This window comes from Maylandia zebra, linkage group LG16 (assembly GCF_041146795.1).
Source record: "Maylandia zebra isolate NMK-2024a linkage group LG16, Mzebra_GT3a, whole genome shotgun sequence".
Lineage (NCBI taxonomy): Eukaryota > Metazoa > Chordata > Actinopteri > Cichliformes > Cichlidae > Maylandia > Maylandia zebra.
The window spans coordinates 23,840,482-23,867,087 of record NC_135182.1 but is presented as its reverse complement, the minus strand read 5'-3'; the positions used below and the strand labels follow the sequence as shown (position 1 = coordinate 23,867,087).

Genomic DNA, 26,606 nt, shown 5'->3' with positions numbered 1-26,606 from the left:
CGCAGAGAACAACTTCACACTGTACAGTCAGCATGCCAAGGGTGTTTCTGTGAGACTGCAGAGCCTATTGTCCAGATTAGACCCCAGAAATCCAGTTGAAGCTTTGATCCCCTCAGTTCGTCTTCTACTCAGCGTGTTCATTTAAACTTTCTTGATGCCAAGCCAGTACCTGTTCGTCTCCAGTGCTCTCTCGCCTACCCTGCACGCAACTGAACTACTTTTACCACTCCCCTCTGGCTGGGGCACAACACCTCAAACTAAACACAATGAACTGCACGAAGCTGAAAAGAGGATGAAGATGAAGCTGGCAGAGTGTCTGAGTGAGAAGGAGTGAGAACAACAGAAAGGGACATGTGGTGGGCGTTTCAGGGCAGCACTAACTACAGAGGATAGTCAGGAGCGACAGCTACAGAGCAGGCTTGTTATCAAGACAGCCAGCATAGCCTTAGATTTTCTCTCATGGGCAAAGCTACTATATTGTGAGAATCAAGACATTTAGAGTAATAAGTCTGCTGTATCTTTAACACAGCTCAGGGCAAATCAATACATCTAGTAAGGAAGCCTAATATCACCCATTCAGCTGCTACAGCATCTCAGCAGACTACACCTATTAAAGTTTTACACAGACACTGAACATAAATGTGACATATGTGGAAAAACTGACCAATAACTCTAAAATTGCCAGTAAGATGCTTAGTAGTAATAAGGCTCTAGAGAGAACACAAGGTCAGTCCAATCCACTCTCAAAATGATGTATTTGATTTGCTCCTCTGGAACATGTGCACACATCCATTTAAACTAAATCTCTTTTCCACCTTTACCGAAATATTCATTCCAAAACATTCATTAAATTGGGACTCTGATCAATACTGTAAGCTTAAGGAAATCAATTTAGAAAATCAAATATGTATAAATAATTTTGTCATGTACATCTTTGCCCTGAATCCATCTTGAATTAGATGTAAAAAAACAAAACAAAAAACCCCCCAAACACATAAACACATGATTAATTAGGGAACATTTTCACAGATTAAGATGCAAATACAGATCTATTTTTCTAAGATTATTTGTCTAGTAATGCACTAGCAGTCAATTCTGCAGAAGAATTTTAAGCATGACCCTTACACTATATCTTCATCATCCGCCCGTCCAAAATAGGGTTGGCTGTAAACTGAAATGGCTGTAACAGAAAGAAACAGAGTACTGTGTTAGCAAAAGAAAAACAACAGCATGCAAGCTATTTTTCAGCACAGGAAGCAAATGAGCAATGATATTCTCTTAGCCTAGGACACAGTCAATTGAAAAATATAGCGGAAGATGGTTTCATTTGCCAGTGCGCACAAAGGAAATTGAATTTTCTTTATCATTTTTCTGGGTCTTTGAGATGCTCAGAGACATGAACTGTAGCCCTACATATTTTGCATTTCCTGAAATAGGACTGTGAGTTCACCTACAGCACAGAAGCCCCAAAGCAGGCTGCGGGATTGGCATTACTCAAGACAACTTTGATGAAATTGATTAGTACCACTGCCTAAAACATCTGTAATTACTGATACTACAAGACGACTGCACTGAATTCAAATGTTCCCATACCTGGTTTGTGCATTTGCAATGATAATTAGGAAGAGTTTTACTAATAAGTATATTTATATGCAGAGATATTATTTATGTTGTCATAGTGGTTTGAAAATGGGCAAATACCCCCATTTTAGAGAACCTGAGCCTTTGAATTTGTGCCATTTCTTTTCTAAAAGAAGTCCCAAAACCTAAAAAGCAACTGTTCATGTTTGACGTGTAGTTCAACCGGCTAAACTAAAGAAATTGATTATCTATACTATGTTTAGTTCTAAGAGACTCAAGCTGAGCATGTGTTTTCAAATCAAATCTTCTAAAGGTGGCCTATTAGGCAGGTGAGAAAATCAATGATTTCTGGGGGATGGGTGAGGAAAAACTTGAAATAAACAACACAGTTGCAGGTAAGAGTAATCTGAGTTTATGATCTGGACAGTAGTGTTTTTGTACAAATGCACCAGTGGGTAATTGTAGTCAGAAATCCTGCAAGAGTGAGTTGAAAAATTGGTTTGATGCAAACATCCAATGGGGCCCAACCCCAAAATTAAACTGTAGTACACAATGCAAAGGCTAGGATATAATTTTTAACAGATAAAGCAGTCACCTTGAAAAGTAATCTCCCTGGATCTCCACCCCGGACAACCCCTGCCACCGCTTTGAGTTTGCAGGTAACATTTAAATGGTTACACTTTACCCTCAAACACTTTTATCATCCACTGGGGAATAAATGTGTGTGTGTGCCCGTTCTGCTATTCATACATGTTTTTATGAACAATTCTATATATGCATTTGTGTATGAGTGCATGACTGTGTACTCCTGCCTGCAGGCAGATGGTCAGGATAATACTCAGAAGCTGAAACAGTACTGAAAACGTGGGCCAGCCTCGTTTCTCTTTAGCAGATCTCCCCAGTGAGTGGCACTCATCAGTATTCACCATGCATAGTGATGTGAGCGTAAGGACACACAGCACCCCCTGGCTTTAATCCAGTGAAATGAACCATGAGTAAACACACTGTTTACAGCTTTCTTTACTGTATGTTTAGTATACAAAATGCACCGGGCTAGTGAGGGGGCAGCTTTCTAATACTGATGTGCCTCTCTCCTGTGCAGTCATGTCTTTTTCAATCTCTGCCTTACCCTATCTTTGCAATAACCAGTGTTTTGTGCCTGAAGGCATAACATAACATAACATACATATACGGTACATTTTCTAAAACTCACTTTAATCACATTACAAATAAGAGTAAGCTGTGGCCAAAATCCATTTCAGTATTCCAAAAGTTAGATAAAACTGATGTTTGTTATTAATGCATTTCTTTGTACAGAATCCCCCATCAGTTGAAGTGACATCTCAAACATGTGTACTAAGACTTTTACTTTTTTTTCTTCACCAATTCTAGCTTACCATATTTGCGTGGATCCTTGTCTGCTGGCAGATTGGAGCGTAGGATGAAGTTGTTGAGGCTGTTTAAGTATGCTGGCATTGTGTGGTGACCCTCAGGGTTGAACCAGACCTACACAAGCAAAAACACAGACATGCATAAAAACGAACAACATTCACAACACTAGAGATCAGGAAATGTAGGTATACTATATATTAAAACAACAAAAACACTTTAATAACACAAAGAAGGCAGACGTCTTCATCTACGCTGGCACAATTCCTGCAGTAAAGCATATTTATGATGAAAATGATGGTGTAACAATTCAGCTCCATTTCCATGCACTGAGTAAACACGTTTGGTTAAGACATCAGGTTTTAACTCTTGACAACTAATCAGTACGGCAATTAATCTGATAATAAGAAAAGGGGCAGGGAAGCAGTGGGAGAACGTTACCTTAGACAGCGTACGGTTTTTGGGCACTGTTGTGATGTCCATTTTTAAGTCCGCTGGGAGTGGCATGCCAAAAGCAAAACCACCGTACCTGGAAAAACAAAACATTGACTAAAACAAGGAGCTTTGCTTGATACTGAGAAACTCGATGTAACGCACTGTGATTTTCACTTGGTTGTTTTGCTTTTAATCAAGAGTAAATTTTCAACATATGCAGATGAGAGAACCATTTCAGGGTAAAAGCACCCAAGCCCAAATTATAAGTATGATTACCATTATCAACAAGGTGCTAGAAACCAATTTGTGTCAAGCTGAGAAATCAGGAAAACTATACTTTTAGGCACTTACTAACTAGTTTTCATAATTAATTAGATTTCTGCACATCTTTCTTTGGTAAAACACCAGTCATTCCATGCAACTGAATACTGTGAAGACCATTTAAAGCCTCCCAGATGACTAACAAACTTTATTTCAGAGACTGCTTGCAGAATTCTGGAATTTCATTTAGGTCAATCGTCTCCTCTGAATTAATAAAAAAAATGAAATGAACGAAAAGATTTGCAAACGATTCCTAACTATCGTAGCTCATTTTAATGATGTAATGTTATGAAATATGATTTAAAATTCTGAGCAATATGCCACAGTATGCTGAAATTTGAATGTACTTGGACATTGCTTAATTCGGCTCATTTAATCAGAGAATACTTTGACTGCAACACAGGGTACAGTAAATTATCAGTGAGGCATGTATAAAAGTCTCACTGTGGCTTCATTAACCACATGGATATATTGGCTCCATTCACCTGTTCCTTATGAAGTCATTGGCTGTAGCCACTAGGTAGTTCTCCACATTGATGCCATTCAGATCATAAACAATCTGAGATGAAGGGATCTCCGTATGGGGGGGCTGGTAGTTGTCTTTGTCACAAATCTGCAGTGCAAAGAAAAGATAAATAAATATCTTCCCTTTTTCAAAAAAACATGAGCACAGGAAACACGTTTATGTGCTGACACACACACACACAAACACACAAGTGAGAACACAGAGAATCACTCAATCGCACTGTTCTCGGTGACCTAGTCTCACCTGTTCTTTCCGAGTGCATTTGCAGATGTTGAATCCTTTCGTGGTGTTTCCACTGGAGCTCCACTTGTTTGTGTTTCTTGTGCAGTCACTGAAAAAGAGGAAAAAGTTTCACCAAGTGAAATGAAGTGAGTTTGCAGTGAGCGGTACATACCACAACACTCTCCCTAGACACACCCCAGAAAATATTTTGAAAGTGAGGAGATATGATGGCCCGCTAAAAGAAAGAAAACTGTAAAATCTAAAACCGTTTATGAAGTAGCTGTAGGCTTACATGATTTTTGTGAGATCAGGATCTAAATCTTTCCTTTGATAACAGTTTTCAAAGCTGTTAATGTGTGCTGTAATATCATATTGTGTGAAATTTCTGTTTGTGTGGGCTGATGTTCAACTCCCACGCATTTTGCTCTCTGCCAAATGCTTTCAGGGACGCTCTGTGCAGATCAAAAACAGGTTGCAGCAATATTATTTGCATACACACCTGTTACTTTAGATTTCTAACACACACAAGTAACAATGATCATAATCAGAGGATGATGCAATATATTTTCTATATACCGGTATGTAAAAAAAAAATGTAAATACAGTAATCAGTCATTGTCCTGCTGTAATTACTGGACATGATGAGCAGACATGCAGCCTCTTTTTCCATGACAGGGTCTCTCTCTCTCTCGCTCTCTCTGTCCCTTCTCTTTCTCTCACTCTCTTTTTTTATTTTCCTGAGAATTTTAAAATGCCTCTGAGGTCTGGTTCATGAGTGCCAACATTGATTTGAGTGCCTGCAAGGGGAAAATCTTCCCTATAAACACGGGGTGTTTACGGAATACAGATGATGCTCTCACATCGCAGAGTCCTGCTGCAGGCTTTCAGCCACATGCACTGAGCAGAGCAGCAGAGAAATTAAGAGTGGAGGGACAGGAGAGAGACCAGAGACAGCGACAGGAATTGCAGAGAGGAAAGCCTTGTAAAATAAAGATGGAAAGAGACTTGGATGAAGTGAAATATAAAAACGCTGTACATTTGACAAAGGCTTAAATACATAGAGAAAGCAAGTACAGGAATCAGCATGTCACTGATAAAAACAAACAAAAAAGATGTCATTAGTAGTATAATTACTTACAGGTTATCAGGCTTGTCAAGACAGGTGGTGTCCATCCCAGGGAATGACATCATGGTGTCTGCCAGACGCTGTGAGTTGGGATTCTGGTTGCTGTAGAATCAGAAAAGTGTTAGCCTTGACTCGGGAACGCCAGATATGTTACAATAAGAGGATATAACAGACACAAAGGTTTATTTCATGAGCATCCACTAAGCAGACTGCTAAAACTGATAGCCAGCCAGCCAGATTTTACTTAATTTATGTGATGATTTGAGGGCTAAGGATCAACAGCATTTAACTAATGGTTACTAATGTAACCATTAGAATGGCTTCTCTGAGCAACTAGAGAAAGAATGAGGACATTTGACTTGTCACTTTAAATTTAAGTAGATTTGTTTTATTTACCATTCCTTGCCTTAAAACGCACACAAGTAGCCTCATAAATAAAAATCATATTACATTTGCATCACTCTTAGAAAAAACTAAGAAAACACAGTGTTCCGGGAAAGTTCCAAAAATGTTGAAACGCTGAAGCATCTCTGACCCTAAACTACCTATAACCTTCTTCTGCACTGCGAAAAAAACACTGTTTCTGAGATGAATAATTAATTATCATTTTCAATCCCTTTTATATAGCAAACTAAAGAGGACTGGGAGGAGCATCCATACGGTCTCTGATACAGTTTGGCACCTCAGCATTTTCTCTCTTGCTACATATCTCCTTGATCAAACAACAGCAGATCGGGAGGATGAAGACATCTTGCAATCTCCTGACACTCCTAATCTCTCTTCCTTTGATCTCACATTGTAGCCGTCTTCATCGCAAACATCTCTTACCCTCACATAGTCTCTTGTGCTCTCGCATTTTAAGGTCCACATGCCCTTCAACAAACTACAGAATCAAATCAAAATCCTTTTATAACAAGTGTGGCATGCCTCCTGCAAATGATGCAGACCCCAGTGAACCCGTCGAGTAAGGTGGTGTATCAACCATTCAGTTCAGGAAGTGATTACCAACATCTGTTATGATGATATTTGTCTGTAGCCCTGTGGCTTATGTGATTTATATGGTTCCCCAGATACAATGTCCAAAAGTGTGGGCTTGTTTTATATTGCTACTTTGGCAAATCATAAAACTACTTTCCTCTTTTCCAGTAGAATTTTCACTCTTCTGTGTTTATTTGTTGCTAACTCAAAAACTAACTTCCTGAGATATTCTCAAATATTTCAAACATGTTACATAGAAGCACACTTATTTGCCTAATTAACTTCTGTTTTGTCTCTTTTTATGGTTTATCTGTATTTTCACTTCTGCAGGTACTGACCTGAAGAAGGAGTAGCTTGGTCCGATCTTGTAGAGCGCAGGGCTGAGCTGTAGCTCAGGATAGTGCTGCACGTCGCTTTTGATAGACCCCAGGCTCATAGCAAACACTACAAACAGAACAGGAAGCAGGATTTGGGAAATCAGGCCCTTCCAGTCTCTGCGGCTGTGGTGGAATCTCTTGATCAGGATGGCTGACATTTGCTGCCAGGCCAGAGCCATGCCGGTCACTGTGGATGAACTGGTAAGGTCTGAAACACACAAAAGGAGAGCAGAGCGAGGAGAGAATGATTTTGGGGCAAATTCACTTGCTATCTTAGTACTTTTATGAAGCCTTCGTTGTCTTTTAAAGACAGTAAAGCTAAAGGCTACCATGCAGACACAAAAAATGACAGTGCAATCCATCAAGAAGACTGCTCCAGTTGTAGAAGTTGTAGAACAAGCTTAGCAGAGTATTGGCAAAATATTTTAGGTTGTCTATGAAAACGTCAAATTTAAAATAACGAGCTCGGGTAAAAACGCAATGTTTTGAAAAGCAGAGACTCTGACAGGCATTGCTCCATATGTGGCCACCTTTAAGAAATCAATCCAGTTAATTTGTGAGAATTTGTCTTGTTGGAGCTGGTGGTGTTTATATTTAAAGTGTAACCAAAGCTTTTATAGTAATCTCTTATTTCACTTTAATACATGCATGACTGCTGGAAGTGACAAGTGTTAACTCTGAGGTCTAAAGGTGTGTGATGCTGAATAAATGTTATGTTAATTATAAAGTTCAACCATCTATTCTCTTTGTATTTTCAGTCTCTTGTTTTCTTCTGTATGATTAAAGATACTGTTGAATATTAACAGAATTTAACTTTTTTGACTATAAAACTTCTGTCATTTAATTTTCCTTGTCTTTACGTTGTAGTATGTACTGTTTTTTATCAGTGTTTTTTTGTTTCGTTGTTTTTTGTCAGAGGTATCAGTTTAGCGGCTTTTTTTTTTTTACAAAAAGAAGATGACAGCAATTGGTTAACAAAAACAAACAAACCAACAACAACAACAAAAACAAACAAACAGTGAACTCACTGATCCTGTCGCTGAAGCTTGTGCTGCTGTCACTGTCGTCTAAAGACAAGCTGTCGATGGATATATTGTCGGAAACCGTCTCTGATACAGATGGGAGGCCATCCTCAGCTTTAGCTTCTGTCTGTCCATGAGTCAGTTGGAGGAACACCTGCAAATATATATAAAAAACCATATATAGTATCTGTATATGATAACCCTATTTTTTTTAGGGTTTATGATATGCTGGCAGATATGTTAGTATGATTAAGTTTAAATGTACCTCGGCATCAGTGTGAGAGCTTACCTCCTCTAGTGTGGTGTCAGAGATACCATAACCCCCCAACTGTAGAGCATCCAGGTTGGAGTCCAGTGCAGTAAGCAGAGAGCGGTATGAGGAGGCGTTGGATGAGTTGAAGGGTGGCAGTGAGTAGACCAAATCATTGCCCTGGGCTTCTTTCAGTTGTGCTTCAGGTACATGGGCTTGGACAAAGGCTTTAACTTCAGCGCTGTCAATCTGTTTATTTTCTGTGTTTTGCACCTGCAAGTAGAAAAGATTAGGAAAGTGAAATCTTACTTACCTACACTACACTATCTAACATATAACACACTGTTCCTGCTTTTCAGGGTTTTTTTTACATAAGTTACAAGTGATATGACTAAGCAAAGCTGAGATAAACTTGGAAAAAATCACTTTTTTTCCTCACACTGTCTGCTTTAGATTGCTGAAATGGCTGACTATCATCGTAGAGGACACTTTTCTTAAGGTACAGAATACTGACAGAAACATCAGGTTTGATCAAAATATACAAAATCAGATCATTATTTATCCATGAGAAGGCATCATTTCTGTGTGTCTTAACATAGTTCATGTGGCCCTTTTTTAATATATCTGATACAAATTGACCTATCGCAACATGTCATCTGGGAAAAGATAAAACCCTGGGTTTGGTTTTACACAAGCAGTCCAGCTCCTTCATAAAAGCTTTTGGTGAAATGTTACGCCTGTGATGACCATTTACTTTGCAAGATGCCACTCTGCTAAGAAACATTCTGAGTAAAATGCATCAGAGGAAAGCTGCTGTTCTCTCATTTTTAGAACCAGTTGTCTGCTGGAAAAGCATATTTCACTAAAAAATAAATAAGTGGAAGTAGATTTTCATTAAAATTTCATGTTGTGGAAAAAAGCTGCTGTAAGCATGAGTCTTTATTGCTTCGACTGACAGGGCGATTAAATGATTACCTTTTTGGTGAGGGTAAGTTTGTAGCCTTGGCCTAGCTTTTCTTTCAAGTAGAATGGAGATCCACAGCATTTTAATCCTCCATTCTCCAGGAAGGCGATGCGGTCACTCAGCACTTCTGCTTCGTCCAGGTGGTGGGTGGACATGATGATTGTGCGGTCTGAGAGGGCACACATATAAAAAAAAAATTACACATGCAATATTACACTCTTCTTTAACAGGTAAATCTTACACAAATGTAAAATGGAGGTGAAAATTACGAAACAGAATCTGTAAGATTATATTTACCAACTAAGCTAGTCTGTAAAGCTTTGTCTTACTTTTATGGCTTCAGCAACTCCAAATAAACAAGCTAAAAAGCAAATATTGCAAAGACAAATCCAAACGCAAGCTCTATCATGCAAACACATCATAGAAACGGGCACAGAAACAGCAAGAGATGTGGAAGATTTATTTTGAAACAGATTTTTCTGGCACTAAAATCTCCCAAACGTCTGAGATGACGCCAATTACATGATATTTTCCAGAAACATCTGCTAAGAGAGCCTAAAAATACCTCCTCATTTATATTAAAATTATGCTTCGCTAAAGTCCATTCACAAAACAAAGCAGAGAAAAGTCCTGCAGTGAGCTGCAACCTGCAGGTTCACAGCTTGTTGCCCACCGTGTTTCTTAGAAAACAGATAGGAGGGTGCGTGTTCAGAGGAAAAACCCTAGTGTGAGACTTTCGGTTGTCTGTACATTTTTAATACTAACAATGCACAAATGCAGTGCAATTATTTTTTTATGTACTACAGAGATTTTACATTGGACTTTAAGGGTAGTTTTAAAAAGGTATGAGCTACACACATACGTACTGTGTTAGAAAATAGAGCTACAATGTGCTTCAAACAAGTATGGCTTTCTGGTGTTTCCCTCAAAGACTAGGATAGACAAATACAACAGATTTAAAAAAATAAAAATAAAAAAAAAAATAAAAAAATAAAAAAATAAATATATATATATATATATATATATATATATATATATATATATACACACAATTTAGTATATGAGTTATTTAAGGGTACACAGGTGGGTATTAAAGGGCTTTAAAAGCAATCAACCAGTTCTTAAATTGTATTCAAAAACAAACTGAGTCAGTGTAACTCAGACAAGTGAGATATTTTCACTGCACCTGCCGTTTGTCACCAACCAGGAAGGAGAAATGAGGATGCGCATTAATAAAACTACAAAAACCAGCGATTTATACAGACATGTCAAGTTAGAGTTGGCCAACCGAGACTGCATATGTGCAGGTCTCAGATTTCCTGTGATAAAAAAAATCTTCATGGGGATGTTATTTCAGCGTTCAGTGTTTGAGTGTGCCTGTCAGACTTACTTTTCTTGTGCTGGATTACAATGTCCCAGATGTTGCGCCTGGAGCAGGGATCGACTCCTGTAGTGGGTTCATCCAGAACCACCACGCGAGAGCCCCCTATTAAGGCGATGGAGATTGACAGCTTGCGCTTCATGCCGCCTGATAGGGTGCCCACCCGCTTGTGTCTGTGAGCATACATCCCCGTGTCCTCTAGGATCCTGGGAGCAAAGTCGATGAAAAGCATTTAGGATGGAGCACATGCTAACTTTTTTTTTTCAATGCATTACAACCCAGTTTGTGGGTTGTAGTTCAATCACTTCTATCAGTTACTCAGCAGGGGTTTCAGATTTCCTGAAACCAGGAGAGAGAAACTGTTCTTGCCTTTAAATTCACTACTATTCTGCTCATATAAGACCATCTAGAAAAAGTCACATGAAGCGACTTAAAACTCAGAGTTTTATGGTATTCTGCTCATGTTTTCCTGCAGATGCACATGGTATATTTGACAGCTCTAAAACACTAAAATAAGAGCGCAATTCAACGACAACAGGGATGCAATTTTTTTTTTTTTACTGCAGACTTGGAAATACACTATATAGCCATTACTGATTTTCAAATTACCCCTGTATAACCTTTCACTCGTGTGAAGCACTGGCAATTATTTCTTATGAAAGTCTCGTAACCTCTGCACATATTTTCTTTTTATTTGAGGGCCATGCCTTTAACTGAGCAAAGGACGGAGTTTAATGATGTACATATAAAACAGCTTGCAAAGAGAATCCTTGTAACAGGTAAAATATATCACCAAGGTATCATCCTTAAAACAGAGCGTCCTTTTATACACTGAGCATATCAAGCTTCCTGCTCTGGTCACTCACGTGCGGACTTGTTCATGCAGTTCTCTGTCTGACCAGTGTGGGGCCTTGATCTGTCCATACAGCAGCAGGTGCTCCTTGGTGGTCATGTGATCAAACAGGACGTCATACTGCATGCAGACTCCTAGCTCCCTGCGAACGTTCTCAATGTTTGTCTGCATGTCTCTGCCGTAAACCTCTATGGTTCCCGAAGACGGGGCAAAAAGCCCAGTAAGGAGAGACCTACACAAAGAATACATGCATTTGTTAACAAAATTCACAATAATGAATAAACAAATTCGATTTTTATTACTCAGATCAAGTTATAAATGACAGAACATGCTCAAAAGACTTTTCATATACTAGGTGGCACTTGAAAAGCTGAAAATGCCTTTTCCTTTTGTCCTATCTGCTAGTTTTCGTATTTTCTCCCAGGCAGTTTCTTCTTAAATGATGACTTATTGTTCTCAAAAATATCATAGGGCATAAAATCCCTTCTTGGTTTTTGGTTTTTTCAGTGGTGTTAAATCTCATTCTGCCACTGCACTCCTTGTATGTTGCCCTTGATAAGAGCGTCAGCAAAATGAGTCGCATTTAAAATGTAAATGTAAGTGCTCTAGTTGATGAAGACCCGTCAGGCGAATCGCTACCACAGTTGCTGTGCCAGATTTGGACAAAACAATCTCCCTGTCAGCATCCGAGCCTTGGAATGATTAAAGGGATGCACAAAATCTCATTTTAAATTGGATCATTTTGCTGCCACGGAGGGTGTATACAAGGTGGTCAAATGCATACTGGTATTTAAAAAGGAAAGGAAAAAAAACTGCCCCACTTACATGGTGGTAGTCTTTCCAGCTCCATTGTGACCGAGCAGTGAGGTGACGTGGCCCTCATAGAAAGAAACATTAAGGTTTTCAATAGCCACTTGGTCACCATAGGTCTTGGTGAGACCATGGAGAGCAACGCCAACTGGGAGCTCTGAGAAGTATTCCCCAGTCTTGGTGGAAAGAGCGCTCTTTCCTGTGAGAGACACAGAGAAGACAAACTGTAAATTAAACTAACAGCAGACAAGAATTCCTTGTTCCTGTGTGTGCCACATTATAATTTGACGCACCTTTTCCCTTGTCATTGGAGAAGGCAAGCTGGTCATTCTGCATGATGTTTGTGAAGAGAAGTCCTTTGGCCGTATTCTTCTGTGGTCGAACACCGCACAGGTCAGCCCAGAAGGAGAGTTTGAATGGGAAGTACCACGGAGAAGGAATGCCATATTTTCCTAATGGGTAAAATAACTGCAAATAAATCTCACATACACAATATATTTATATTTACATACCTATTTACAGCTGGGACTACTAAACAAAGTAACCAAACTAAACCAACCTGCATTTTCTTCAACTAGAAACTGATTAGTGTACACTTCACTTGATATTTTAAGGCAACGCTTACACATTCGCCTATAAGTGAATTCTAACCTGTGTTATTCTAATTCTATTACTTTCTTTAAGAATAGGATGTATATAAAAGATGGACACAGCCACTGTTATCCATTGGTTGCACAGTGCTATCTTTTTAAGGCTTGAGCTTAAAATTTTTGCTGTCACCATCTTTTTGAAACCAAGCATGCAAGCTTGGATCCCACTATGGAAGCCAGGGAAACTCATACAGAAGCAACCTATCAAACACTAGGAAACAGATGGACGCCACAATTTACAAAATGAACATCATGCTAAATCCAGAACACAAACTCATGCATCAAGGGAGGAGAGAGCTGTTTTCCCATAGACGTCTATTCCCATAGACGTCTAATTAAATTGAAGAATGCACTCTTCAATTTAATTCAATTTTATTTGTATAGCGCCAAATCACAACAACAGTCGCCTCAAGGCGCTTTATATTGTACGGTAGATCGTACAATAATAGATTCAGAGAAAACCCAACAATCTTCCACTTTTCTCATCACTTTTATGATTGACAGACTACACTTGTATTTTAGTGTGTATATCAGCTGACCTGACAAAAAAGACTAGCAAACAAAAACTCTAAAACATAAATAAATAATAATGATCGGCTTGACAAACTATGTCTGATGTACTAAAATGGCCACAGGACATCAGCATCAATAGCTGAGTGAAAGATGTAATAAATTTGTTCTTTTGTTTTTTTTGTGCCCCAATTTACCTGGAAACACTGTGCGAATGTAAGCCCCAATGGTGAAGTAGAGGATAGAGTCGAAGAGCATCAGCCAGCACAGCCAACCGAACGAGGCTGTGTCTCCAGCAATGGGCGAGGAGTATGAGTTGCTCCATTGAATTCCTAAAGAGGTTAACATAATGAAAGTTTTATGCTGCCTTTCACTGATTCACTTAGCTCACATATCAAAGAGATCTTGATGGTAGTCAGATGTCTACATGCTTGTACCTTCTCCTTGGGCCTCGTAGCGAGACATGTACTGACTGGCGTAACTGAAACAGGTCGGGGAAAACAATCCCTGTCAAAAAGACAGAGGGAAATCAGACAGGATGCAAAACGACAAGCAAGAAAAAGGAGCAGCAAAAATATATATACACACACACACACACGTATATATGCATATATATATGTGTGTGTGTCTGTTTATGCAGATAGCTCCATATTGGGGGTGACTTTTTTGAGACAATCCAAACAAAAAATCATTCATTTTGTAAAAACAAAAAAAACACGTGTTCTAAAATGGATAGAATAAACAACATTTTCAAATGAAACTAACTGTCACTATATCTTCTTCTACATTATTTATCTTTCCAAACCAAATTACATTACTTGGTATTTAAATTATTACACGGTATACAAATGAGTTTCATATTCTTTAATGATGACAAATGAGGTTCACAGGAGCCTTACCAAGGCACTCTTCTGGATGAGCGTTAGACTGCCCTCCAGTGCGGTGACGATGATGAAGGGGAAGAAGCAGAGGATGTAAAGCAGGCTGCCACTCAGGCCGGCGATGTAGGTTTTGTCAAAGAAGGAGCTGACAAGATAACTGAAGGCTAAGATGCTCAAGCCATAGTCACACAGGTACAGGAAAATGAGGAAACCGTTACTGTTGGGCAGGATTTTGCCGTGCTTCAGCACCAGTGTCATGATGATGATAGTCACCAGCAGGTAGATAAAACACTCCACGAACCAGGCAAAGAAGTGACTGAGTGTGTTGACTCCCATCATTTTCATGTACTGTGAGAAAAACATGAAGAGAAAAAAACTTATGAAACTGTCAAAACACATCCTGTGCCTGTTTTGCCAGTGGTGCCTGTCAATAAATATGGAATGGAATTTTTGAAAGTGAAAAAACAAAATAAGGAACTACATGACTAAGACAATAAAATTACGTTTTTCTTTTTAACTTATCACGCTGTCTGTTTACCAGAAATAATTTGTATTTACAAAGGACTGTGGGTGACTAATTACTTTTTGGAAAGAAAAGCAAACTTTTTTCTTTCAGGGAAAAAAACAACATTACCTCATGCAGCCTCAGTTCTCTCTCATGCACAAGTTTCTTCACGAAATCAGCAATAAACAACACCCAGGCTACCATCAGCATGATAGGGAAGACAAAAGAGATGGCCTCCAGGTACCTGGGGAATACAGAGATGGCAATTGTCAATCAAATTCCTTGAAAACGTCCAATCATTGTCAGCAGCAGCAGAAGAAAACGCCTATCATTCAGTCACTGACTTGACAGATAGCGGAAGAGCAACACTGGGGTAGTTTGCAGATTCTGCCAGGAATCTTCCGATCCTTGTATTATTTACACAAATAAATGCCTTTCTACTGTATTTTTATTTTATTGACAGTCATATCTGGAGCCTCATAGACAGGCTTTTAGTACTTGCCATTGTACAGATTTAATATCCATATTTCACAGCTATCATATCAGAAATTGTGCAACTGAGTAATAAATCAGAATGAGGGAAAAGCAACGATCACTACATCTTATAGCTGGTCACAAGGCAGCCAGCTGAGTTTGTGGCCTGCTCATTCTTCTTGTAAGAGATATCAGGAGTATCTTATGTCACACTTGAAGGCAAGTGCAAGCATACATATTAGGTTTGAGCATGATCTATTGGACAAAATGTGGCATATTGATGCCAAAAAAACTTTGGACTAGATACATACATATATCTATCTACCAAATTTTATGTGAAAATTAATGCATGATTTATGGAACTCACTCATCCCGGTGATAGCACGGATATGGGAATGGCTGCAGCTGCACGGCTGTCTCTTTGGCTTTCTGTCCCGTCTGTGTCTCAATGATAGCTCGGTCAATGCTCTCCTGTAGGTAGATGAATCCCCGGTTGTAGCGCATTGTGTTTCTGGCTGAGATGTACGGCTCCTTGACAAAAAACGGGTTCCGGGCTCTGTCAGTCCGCATTACATTGTCCATATGCATGCGGATAGTGTAGCTGACTTCGGGAGGCAGAGAGGTTGTGGCCTCACGCTTGTTTCTGGATGAGTCTGCATCTTTGGGAAGCTTGAAGATCACACCTGAAGGGCAGATTGTACAACCTCACTGTTAGGTTACCCAACTAACTTCGTAATTCATTACCCTAAATACAAAGTTGCAGGGTCACATCCCTTGTATCTATCTCATCTTAATACATTATCAACAGCCTTTAGAGAAAGCACTAGTGTCTAACCCAGAAACTATTTGAGAAAAGGCCGTGAAAGGCACAATAACAACCTGAGTGGCTGTAAAAGTGAGCTGTAGTCATTTGGTATTCTGAGCCTAATGGGTGACTCATTGGAATTTCCCCTATTATTAAGGTGATATCACAGTTCTTTTCTACAGCATTACACTGTTCTAGGTCAGTTGTGATCTCATACACATAATTTCATCTGTTAAGGAATTTTAGATCAACTGAAATTAACTTTCACTCAAGCAGATTAGAAACCACTGCTGGTCCTAGATACACGTGACATAGTCTGGTAGATCTCATCCTTTCACACAGAGATTCAACTCATTTTTACTCACTTGCATAGAGATCACGGTTTTTGGCAAGTTCCTGCGCTGCACTGTTGAGCTCGTCGGCAGAGTCAAAGCCACGGTATCGGTCAAACTTGATACAGGAAGAGATGTCAACCATCAAGGTGGATAAGGTGTTGATGTGATCCACTATCTCTTTGTTCGTCTCCAGCATCAGCGTCATGTTAGCTTTGAAAAGAATGAGATTTAGAAGTTTAGTGACAGGATTAAAACTCCAGGTGCAGTTTTATCTTTGATGGCAATAGAGTGCACCACTTTACATCGCAGCTCAGAAATAATGTGGTAATTGTGGAGTACATTTGATAATAAAGGAGGAATAATTTATTCGTACCATGTAATTATCAAAGTGGTGGGTTATAACACATTGGCTGTAACAATGCACTAACATTAATAAAATTTTTATGCCAGCCAACAGAAGCAACTATTTGCCTCTTCCAGGCAATGCTCTGCCTTATTATATGGTAACTCAAAAAGACACAGTCTGACAATACAAGTGATCAAATTAAGTGTACATGTATGTGAATGTCACACCTGGGAAAAAATGAGTGACTCAAGAAGAAACAGCTTAAGAAATCCACGCAGAAATAAATCGAATGCTTCCTGTAAAGTCTCATCTTTCACCTCTTCTATGGAAGTGTGGATATTTTACCAGTAATAAGCGAGATGGGAATGTAAAGGTAAACGTGGTATATGCAGCTTACAAAAGTAAGACCTTCAAATGCTCACTTACAGAAGCTGCTGAGTGTCTCCTGCATTCTGTCTACATTGATGCCTGTCTGCATCTGAATGAAGTTCTTCACAAAGGGATTGCCAAGGGAATTCTGCAGAAGGTAGAGAGAGTGGAAAAGACGAAATCAAGATTCAGCTGCAGAAACTCGTTGAAGACCACTGCATAGTTTATCTCTATATTTTCATATGACAGCAAGCCAGCTAGAATAATCAGATACAAGGACGACGTTTTTGAGTTTTCATACCTCCAGCATTGGCAAAGTCTTTTTGAGTGTGTTCGCAGACGTAATGAGGTACTTGGAGGATTTTATCCAGTCTTCTGAATATTGCCTTGCATTTGCAAAATCTTGCAAGGTGGCATTGGCCTGAGCAGTGATAGGACAGACAAGAACATGTAAAATAGTTGGTTATGTGTATGAAGCTGTGAAGGTAGCAGTGTACAAAAAAACAAAGTCAAACTCGCTCAAAACAGAACTACAGCTGGAGATGGCGATGCCTACAAATAAGTGTGTATCTTGTCAAATTTAAATATTTCTTGTTTGCTACATGCAACTGGGGGTGAATGAATATTAAAAAATTAAAATCAACTAAATAAAAAAATATCTAGAAATAGCAGTGATAATAACTCTAGTTAAAAAAAAGGCCTCAGATGAGGGATTTTGAAGGATTAGAACATAAACGTCGTGAAGGTCACGGAGTCGCTAATCCCCAGTTAAAATGTTTGAAGTGAAAAACAAGGACAACGGATCAGAAAAGAAAGTGGAGATGACTATACACAGGGCCAGCCATGATCTCGCAGCTGCTGGCAGGTGAGTACATAATTAGTTTAAACAGCAAAGCAGCACAATACTGTCAGTCAGCAAGGTTCCCACTAAACTCAATCCGTCAGTCTATTGTTGTGTGCATGGAGCACAAGAGCTGACTTTAGATGCATTTGTTCTTTTATATTATATACCTTCTCTATTATGGCTCGTGTGCTGGGTGTATCGGGTGTGTACAGGATTTGTCCCATCAGCATTGGCTTGAGGAAGGCCCAGGCAATAGCTCCTCCTGTGGTGTTGACCATGTCCAGGTACATGTTCATACAGAAGGGAGCTACACAAAGACACAAAAGAGGAGCAGATCAAATATACAGCATTCTAAAGTGGAGGAGGCTTTTTTTGCCCGACATGCAAAGTCACAGGAGCTCCAAATTTTATAACAGCTTTTCAACAACTGGCTAGAATTGCTCTCCACTTGTTGAAAAGTATCACAGTTACTGAAATTGTGCACTTTAGCGAGATATCCTTGTTTTAAACTAAAAAAAAAAAAAAAATTGTAATGGAACTGTGTGAATCAAGAGCAAATATACATGAATGCAGAGGTGACAGAGTTCCATTTTAAAATCTATTCCCTTCAGAACATACTGGCATTCCGTGGTATCTTGAACCTCTCAATCATCTCCTCCCTCTGTGGGTTGTTGGTAAAGGAAGGGTCCGAATCTGAGACGAGGGGCAGCTTGGAGATTCCAAAAAGAACCTTGATGCCATGGCTGCACAGCGCTCGAGAAAGGGTAACGAATGATCCTGCGCTGGAAGTGGTGGACCTCCGCTCCCTCACTGGATGTGGCTAAAAAACAAACCATGATGCTGTTACTTACTATCTGATTCAGTACTGTGAATGCAGCAGAGAACTGAATCATTCACATTGTTTGCTTGGGCTAGGTGTAAGTTTGAGTGATCTCACAAACATGAATATATTATTGATAAAGAGCAGTAAAGGTGGAGCAGTTAAAAGAACTCACTTGGCTAAAATGGTTGTTGGCTGTCAGGTTGAGGTTTTTGATGTTGTTCAGGTAGATTTGCAGTTGGTTAATGGCAGGAAGCATCTTGTCCATCATGTCTGTTATAGCCTCAGTCACCCAAACCATGATTCCCACCACGGCCTGTATGTCGTCAGACAAAACCATCTGAAAGAAAAAAAACATTTAAACACACTTTAATCACTGTTACACTTTTTTGCCTCTCTTGTCTTTAATAATTTACAGGGTTTTGAAAACATCGGTCTACCACTACAGTATAACACCCAACAAATAACTCATTTCGGTGATTGGCTACTATCGTGCCACCAAAACCCACAGGGGAAAGTTTCATGTAAGCTGAGGTTGTGCATCTTTAACAAGTTTTATATCAGGAGTAAAAGACACAATCAAAAATTAGATATCATGAAATAAAACAAATTTTGTAAGTAACTAAAATGAGCTTTCATGGTCAAACAGATAAAATGCTGCATTTAACCTTTACTGGCCTACACTTTGTTGAGCCTTGTATGAGTTTTCTGCCATGGGTGTGTATTGGGGAAAAAGGGTTTGTCTAGTAAACAAACATTTTCTTGTACAAAGGCCTTTTTTCTGGCTCACGTTGCTCAAACAAACACACCCTGGAAAAACGTGTTTTGTGACTGCCCAACAAAAACAATTTCTTTGTTGAAGACACATTTATGTGCCGTGACAGAACTCCCACATTTTTTTGTGTGTGTATCCGTGTCTGTGTGTCCCTGTGTGAGTTTGTGGTTTTTTACATAACAATTATTAACAATAGACTTAAAGCCTTACTTTGTATAACACTTGTTCAACGTTTAGATGTCGAGTCATCAGCAGTGACAATGTGTACCACTGTTCAACAGACAGAGAGCAGAAGGTCTTCATCAGATCAGCCTCTTCCATGTTTGCGAGTGGTGTGGAGGGGCAGTGACGCAGGTTCACCAGCCAGGACAGGATCTGTTCCAAAAAACATGAAGAGAGTTAAAGAACCAGCCTATATGACCAACAGGGGAGCAGAAGGAAGGCGGCATGTCATGCACAAAAATACAGGCCTTATAGCACATATATATCATCAATAACAAATTTGCATTTCCACACTGTTTAACTGAGGTCTCTGTGGGCAGCCGACTTTCAAATCCCTGTACTGGTGAGGCATTTGGAAACATAGTGGGTGTGAGTTCTGTCCCATTTAGTAAAAATAAATGAATAAAAAAGACACTGTCTAGCATACTTATTAACATTAGTTTTGTATAGAGAAAAAATACTATGAGGCTTCATGAAGGTGAAAGCCTGAAAGATGCTTAAACCGCACTAAAGATGTTCACAATCATGGAAATGAGTTTGCTCCAATTCAAAGGATGAGCAAGTCACAAATGTCACTGGCAGCCACTTAGTAGTCTATTTTGTCAGTTTACTCACCTATGTATGCGCAGACAGGCATGTTTTGCCTCCTGCTGGCTAAACTCCATTTAAGTGATTTCTTTGTAGTTTTTTTTTTTTTTACATAATCTGCATTACACAGTCAAAGACATTAAGAAAGCAGCCTTTTATTCTGCTCTGCTGTACGTCTGCTTGAGAGAAACCTTCTAAATACAGTGACCAGTCACTGAGTAATTTTCATTAGGCTTGCAATGTTCCCTACAACATTAAAGATACAACCTGTTTTTAAGCTTTGTTGTAAATGTACTGTATAAAATAATTAAAAAGCAAAGCTATATTAAAGCTGTGGTATTTTGAAGCAGTCTTACCGACTCTGGATTTTTTTATAGACTCAATGTTGTGTGTATTCAAATTTACTGAACAGTGACACAAGCTGTCTTTGCTTACCACTAGATTGTTGTTTGAGAGCGTGCTGTTCATTAGGAGGTCAAGAGTTGCTGGATCCAAATCCATGTACTGCTGCACGTCCAGAACAAAAGCTGTTTTATTCTTCAGAATCTCACCAAATGTCATCACTCCTGTGAAAAAATGTCAAGTGAAAACAGATCAATTATTGCCAGTTGATTCCTTCTGTTTCTGTATATTTTTCTAAGAGTTAAAATTACAAATAGATTTTGAAAGTTACAAATTGTTCATTAAAATTTATTTTACATTATTTGATTTGCCTCTAAAATATGCTTATCTATAAACAATGAATCTAAAATACTCAAAGGCCCAGAATGTCACGCACACATTTATATGGTGATTTTATTGAATGTCTTTAAGCCCATTTTACTAACAATCACATGCAATTTGAGAAATATGCAGCTTGAGGATCTTGCCCAAAGACCCTTTGACAGACTGGGGAAGCCAGGGGTTGAACTCCAACTATTTCTGACTGGCAGACAACCGACTCTACATCCAGAGGAACACAGGCACTGTCTAATCAATGCAGGAGCCTCACAATTCCTCGTAGATGTTTTTAAATAATTTGAAAAAAACATGTTTAAAAATATAGACCTGGTTTCAAGCCAGTCACACTCAGTGAGATGGTGGGTTTGATGTTTACACGAGCAACAAATACGAACAGTGGAAAAATTGGTCAACGGAAAGACAAAGTGGTGGCATCAGATGGAAATGAGCGAAGGGTGAGCTAAAATTAGTATTTTGTTTAATATCTACAACAAGGAAGAAACAAATAATAATACATGACTAAAAGTTTACATTTTTAATTCTGACAGTTCGAAATATACTTCTCGGTCACAATACGCCTAATTTAGGACAAAATGTATATATAATTTTACTTAGAAACTTTCCTTCTTCCATATAAAAAATTTTAAGGTGCAAAATTCTTAAACTATTGCAACATAAAGAAATATCTCACTTGAGGAAGTGCCGTTAATGTTGAGAGAGCTCACGCTGCTGATGTTAAAGCCCAGATTTTGGCTCAGCACACTAGACCTGTTATCACAAACAGAAAACAGACAAACCCAATTTGAGCAATAAATGAAAATATACAAATATATATATATAAATGTAATTTTCCAGACCTCAATACTATCCAAACAGAGCTTGGACAATTCAGTGATACAACGTATTTTGGAAATTAAATGGTAGATAAACCACTAGTCAATTGCAAAAGCAGCTTTCTTTGAAGAAAGTGCTACTCTCTGCTAGGAAAACCGTTGAAATAAAAACTTAGAAGTATGATGACATCTTTGTACCAGTCTGTGTGGACATTGTAGCTCCTGGGGTCCCCAATTACAGTTTGATAGAAGATATCAACCAGAGATGTTGTGTTCATCACCAGACCCTCAATTATGACCTCTAGGCTGGGCAAGAAAGTGTGACAAAGCTGACCGGACTCTATGTTGAGGCTCTGCATCAGGAGGTGTACAGTCTCTGTATCCTCTAACAAACACACCTGTAAGAAATCAGTCACATTATGAAGTGCAATGACGAGTTTGATTTTCATGTCTGTTTAAACCCTTTAGTATGATTATTTTCATGTTTGCTTGAAAAAAAAAAAAACTCCCTCTGCTTTACTGCAACTTCTGCATACGTGTACATTTCACACTTTGGAGAGGCAAGTGTGAAATGTACATGGTGGACAGGCGTGTCTATTACCCGTTTTGCTGTGATATTCATTTGAGATAGCTTCACTATTAGCCTTAAAAAAACAGGGCTTGTTCAAAGTGTTTCAGTGCTATTTTTGTGGAATACTGATGTCAATGCTGTGGCTTCTTATTAAACTCAGCAGTTTAATAAGTTTGCACAGGTCTCTCTGGGAAGGTAGGCTTCAGCTAAATAAAGAATCAAATTAAAAACTATATTTCCATAGGTATATACAGCGCAAGTGAGACTATATGTGTGAGGTCTGCAATAACAAAAGGATATACATTTTAAGTAGTTCTAATTAAATCATCTGTTAGTAAAATATATAAAAACCCACACAGTGTTTTCCATGGAAACACACTGCTTCCACCTCATCTTCGGGATGTAACAGCATGTATAATTATGACTTACCTCATAATTACCTTTTAGTTAGTGTAATTAGGATTCTCAACCAGGTTTTGAATTACAAGCTATCACATAACCAGGGTTAGCTAATGGAACGTGCAGCAGGAACAAATTTGGCATGCCAAGTTTTCCAAGCAAATAAAAATTATTAATTGGTAGCACACAATGCAACCTATTATATTCAAGTATTTTCCACAATGTAAAAGGAATAAAACCCTGGGAATCTCAAGTATAGTAACAACTTTTTAATCGTGTTACCAATTTCTCATATACGATCTTAATCTCTAAATTATAAGAAAGAACCTAGACACTTGTTTTGCTTTTTGAAGCAGCGAGCATCTGTAATTTTCAGTTGTGAGTTATTATTTTACATTTTGTTTTAATGATAAATGTGTGCAATCAGAGTAATTAAGTCACAAACCAGGTATCTCAGGAGGTTTAGATTTTCTTTAAACTGTGGGTCTGTTGGGAGGGTCTGGAAAAGCTGACTAGCTGTTTTGATGATCTGCTGCACGAGCATCAGGTTCTCTGTGAACAGTGAGTGAGAGAGAGAAAGCGAGAAAGGGAAGGGGAAAATGAAAGTGAGAGGGATGCTATTAGAGTTTGTAGTCTTAGGGAGTAAGGTCTGTAAGGTGACAGAATAACATGACATCCCACTGGGCTTCATTACAACTTGCACCATTACGGGGCATCGTCATCAGGCAGCAAGCAGCAAATGATGTGCTTAAAGTGAAACCCTGTACTAGACTGATGGGGCCAGAAGGGCCAGCAGTACTAGATGCTGTCGTGCATTAAAACACATCTGACAAGCCCTAAGAAAGGCACCACCTCAGGCAGCAAGATATGATGACAGAATATTTAATTAGTCCAAAATTAGACAATGTTGATGTTTAATCTCAGGCTGCTAAACATCTACAGGCCTTTGCAATTACAACAGTGCACTGTGTGTGAGTGCATCTGTGTGTGTGTGTGTGTGTATGAGTAAATATGAGTAGGGCTGCAGAGAAGTGAAGCTGCTGCTGCTTACAAAGTGATTCTATGCACTAAAAACATTATCACACAAGCACAGATGCAAATTAAAAGGAGGTCATAGATGTCCACTTGTGCGAGTGCGAGGGGAGACGTTTAGCGAGGGCGGACAGGATAAGTGATTGAATTCTACTTTGCTAATGAGATTTAAAAAGGTGCTGAGTGGCTTTCTGCTGGAGAATGGCCATATGGCCTTGGGCTCTTTGGGAGCTCAAGCTAAGCTGGTGTGAAGTCTTATTCCTCATATCTCCAGAATTAATTTTGCAATACTTTAATCATGTATACAATAGCAACAGCATTGGCAAAATATATTCTCGTCTTGCTGTGGTCTCGCAAAAGCTATAAAAGCTGAAGAAAACTGAACTTGGTAAAAGAGCTTTTGTCCATTTAGCACCCTCGGCCTGGAACAAACTGCAGAAGGAATGGAAAATGACTGAATTCATTTCATTAAGTGATTTTAAATCTAAACTACGAATCCTTGAGGCCAAGTCCATAACATGCAACTGTTTCAATTAGATTGATTGTCATTTTAACTGACTTTTTATTTTATTTGAATTTTATTGAATTTTATTTTTATTTTATTTGTATTCTTTCACTTATTGTTGCATGTGTGTTGTTGCTGCCTGTGTTTGAGTAATTTCTGTAACTGTGAGACATCTGCTGCTGCCTATCTTGGCCAGGTCTCCCTTGAAAAAGAGGTTTTTAATCTCAATGGGATCTTCCTGGTTAAATAAAGGTTAATAAATAAATAAATAAAAAGGGTGGCATTGCTCTAAATAGCAGATTGTTGCTTATATGTACATACCTTCCCAGCAGGTATGTAAATACAAGCTGAAGCATCAGCGTGAGCTTGACAGCATGGCAACAATTAGACTTAGCATGGATAAAAGGAGATTCACTCTGGAGTCAGAATTGTAAAGTCACTTTAGTTTAACTAATAAATGTGCATTTCTCATCATAATGCTCCTCTTGGACAAAGAAGACTGTAAATGTCCAGATTGGGTCAAAAAGAACTGAGCCCTTGAGTTACCTTGAGATTCATTGGCTAGTGCTCTGGTGAAACTTTTAATCACAGCGGAGTATGGTAAGGCATCGGGAAGCATATCCACCACATTCTTGAGGAGATCCATTGACGACCTACAGGAAATAGGAAGGACTGTTTGTTAAACAGAGGCTTTTAAAATAGTTGACTATAAGGCAAACAAACTAAATTGAAAGTTTCTAGAAGCTAGAACAAATATAGATCTCACCATACATAGTGCACAAGATACATTCTTTTTTGTCACACCTTAAGCTGTAATGAAGGACATAAAAATAACACTTACTTTTCAAAGACGTCAGGGAGAGTGAGGAAGGAGAGTACCCCAAGTGCAGCATCAATGGTCTCTTCTCGAGAGGCATTCAAGCCCCACTGCATGCCACTTGTAGCTCCCTTCATCACAACGCTCAAATCGGGATTGGCAAAGAACACATGGGCTGTTTCCATAATTTCTGGTGTTGTAGGAGGGACAGCCAGAGCTTTGAACATGGTTGGGTAGTCAATGTAGAACAGGTCTATGAAGTCATTCATCGGGTCTGTTGTCATCATTAATGAGGCATCACGTCTGCGTCTGACCAAATGTGTGTGGTAACCGTCTGTCATTTCTGAGTCACTCAAATGTTGGACCATTGGGTCTGGAACATTACCGGTGCTTACCAACTGCCTAAACATAGCAATAACGTTTCCTACTAAGTCTTCCAGGAGCTCTACCGTTGCTTGCATGTCTGTGTTCATCTTGGCCAGGGCAGACAAGACAGGCCTTACGATGTCATAGGATCTGAACAGAGCCTCACTCAGCAGGTCTAGCCCAGATGCTTCGGTGGAGTGTAACCACATAGACAACTCGGCCACCTTCTCTGCTATCAATTTTGTGTCATTGGATCTCAAAAATTCCTCCAAGACTTGGTAAATCATAGGATCATCACCAAATACCTTAATGTTAATCATCAGTCTGATAACTTCTGTTGTCAAGTCGTAAAGAGATGCAGTTGTGTTCCCTGCTGGGATGGAGAAGATATCATAAGAGGAGATGTTTGCAGAGGAAAGGAAGCGCATTGCTGCTTCTTTGAGGAGCTCCTCGGCTGATGTGCTCTGTTGAAGTAGTTGATAGTTGTCCAGGATGTAGCCTGTAGCGTTCACAAGAGCTTCCATGTAGGGCTGCAAGGCGGGGGCCACATTATGCAATTCATCTGAGAGCATTTTGATGGAAGACAAACTGTAGAATAAAGAATTTGGCTGAATGTCAGGTTAAGCAGCACAGTACATCAAACATGGTCTATGTGACTGTGACTCTGTAAGCTGTCTCATGTAAAAAATATAAACATGAGTTCAAAATCTGGAGATTATTGGAAAGCCAAAATACTCACTGAATATAATGAAACGGATTTTTGAATTGGTCTTTTCAATACTATGATTAGATATAACATTCAGATTTAGAAAGAAGACATATTTCCTCTTCATCAGCCTTTTCCCATTTCATCTTTGATGAAAAAGACTGTAGAGTGTTTCCACTGTGATCACTGATCTATGACTTATGTAGTAAGACCTGACTGATTCCCTGCGATATGCAAAATGTGATCCTTATCACCACGCTGGTCTCATTATAGCAGCTGGCATATAAATGGAAATCAA

General features: G+C 39.0%; 1 protein-coding gene across 2 annotated transcripts in view; it reads right to left on the bottom strand.

Annotated features, from left to right (window-relative positions):
• The window catches only part of abca12 (ATP-binding cassette, sub-family A (ABC1), member 12), a 61,454-nt gene that overhangs the window by 16,274 nt on the left and 18,574 nt on the right, over positions 1-26,606 (bottom strand). For both annotated transcript variants that reach the window (XM_004555512.4, XM_014408279.4), the window contains exons 27-58: positions 25,261-26,190; positions 24,966-25,072; positions 23,328-23,434; positions 22,111-22,310; positions 21,771-21,847; positions 20,795-20,925; positions 19,760-19,924; positions 18,950-19,114; positions 18,573-18,774; positions 18,122-18,261; positions 17,412-17,531; positions 17,168-17,258; positions 16,426-16,605; positions 15,623-15,938; positions 14,911-15,025; positions 14,295-14,624; positions 13,833-13,902; positions 13,593-13,727; positions 12,529-12,687; positions 12,251-12,434; positions 11,439-11,657; positions 10,582-10,778; positions 9,203-9,360; positions 8,267-8,500; positions 7,984-8,131; positions 6,917-7,163; positions 5,613-5,702; positions 4,496-4,583; positions 4,212-4,339; positions 3,412-3,499; positions 2,979-3,087; positions 1,126-1,180 (exon numbers count right to left, since the gene is read on the bottom strand). In XM_004555512.4, the coding sequence (XP_004555569.3) occupies positions 1,126-1,180; positions 2,979-3,087; positions 3,412-3,499; positions 4,212-4,339; positions 4,496-4,583; positions 5,613-5,702; positions 6,917-7,163; positions 7,984-8,131; positions 8,267-8,500; positions 9,203-9,360; positions 10,582-10,778; positions 11,439-11,657; positions 12,251-12,434; positions 12,529-12,687; positions 13,593-13,727; positions 13,833-13,902; positions 14,295-14,624; positions 14,911-15,025; positions 15,623-15,938; positions 16,426-16,605; positions 17,168-17,258; positions 17,412-17,531; positions 18,122-18,261; positions 18,573-18,774; positions 18,950-19,114; positions 19,760-19,924; positions 20,795-20,925; positions 21,771-21,847; positions 22,111-22,310; positions 23,328-23,434; positions 24,966-25,072; positions 25,261-26,190 (5,685 nt within the window). The remainder of the gene's footprint in view (positions 1-1,125; positions 1,181-2,978; positions 3,088-3,411; positions 3,500-4,211; positions 4,340-4,495; positions 4,584-5,612; positions 5,703-6,916; positions 7,164-7,983; positions 8,132-8,266; positions 8,501-9,202; positions 9,361-10,581; positions 10,779-11,438; positions 11,658-12,250; positions 12,435-12,528; positions 12,688-13,592; positions 13,728-13,832; positions 13,903-14,294; positions 14,625-14,910; positions 15,026-15,622; positions 15,939-16,425; positions 16,606-17,167; positions 17,259-17,411; positions 17,532-18,121; positions 18,262-18,572; positions 18,775-18,949; positions 19,115-19,759; positions 19,925-20,794; positions 20,926-21,770; positions 21,848-22,110; positions 22,311-23,327; positions 23,435-24,965; positions 25,073-25,260; positions 26,191-26,606) is intronic.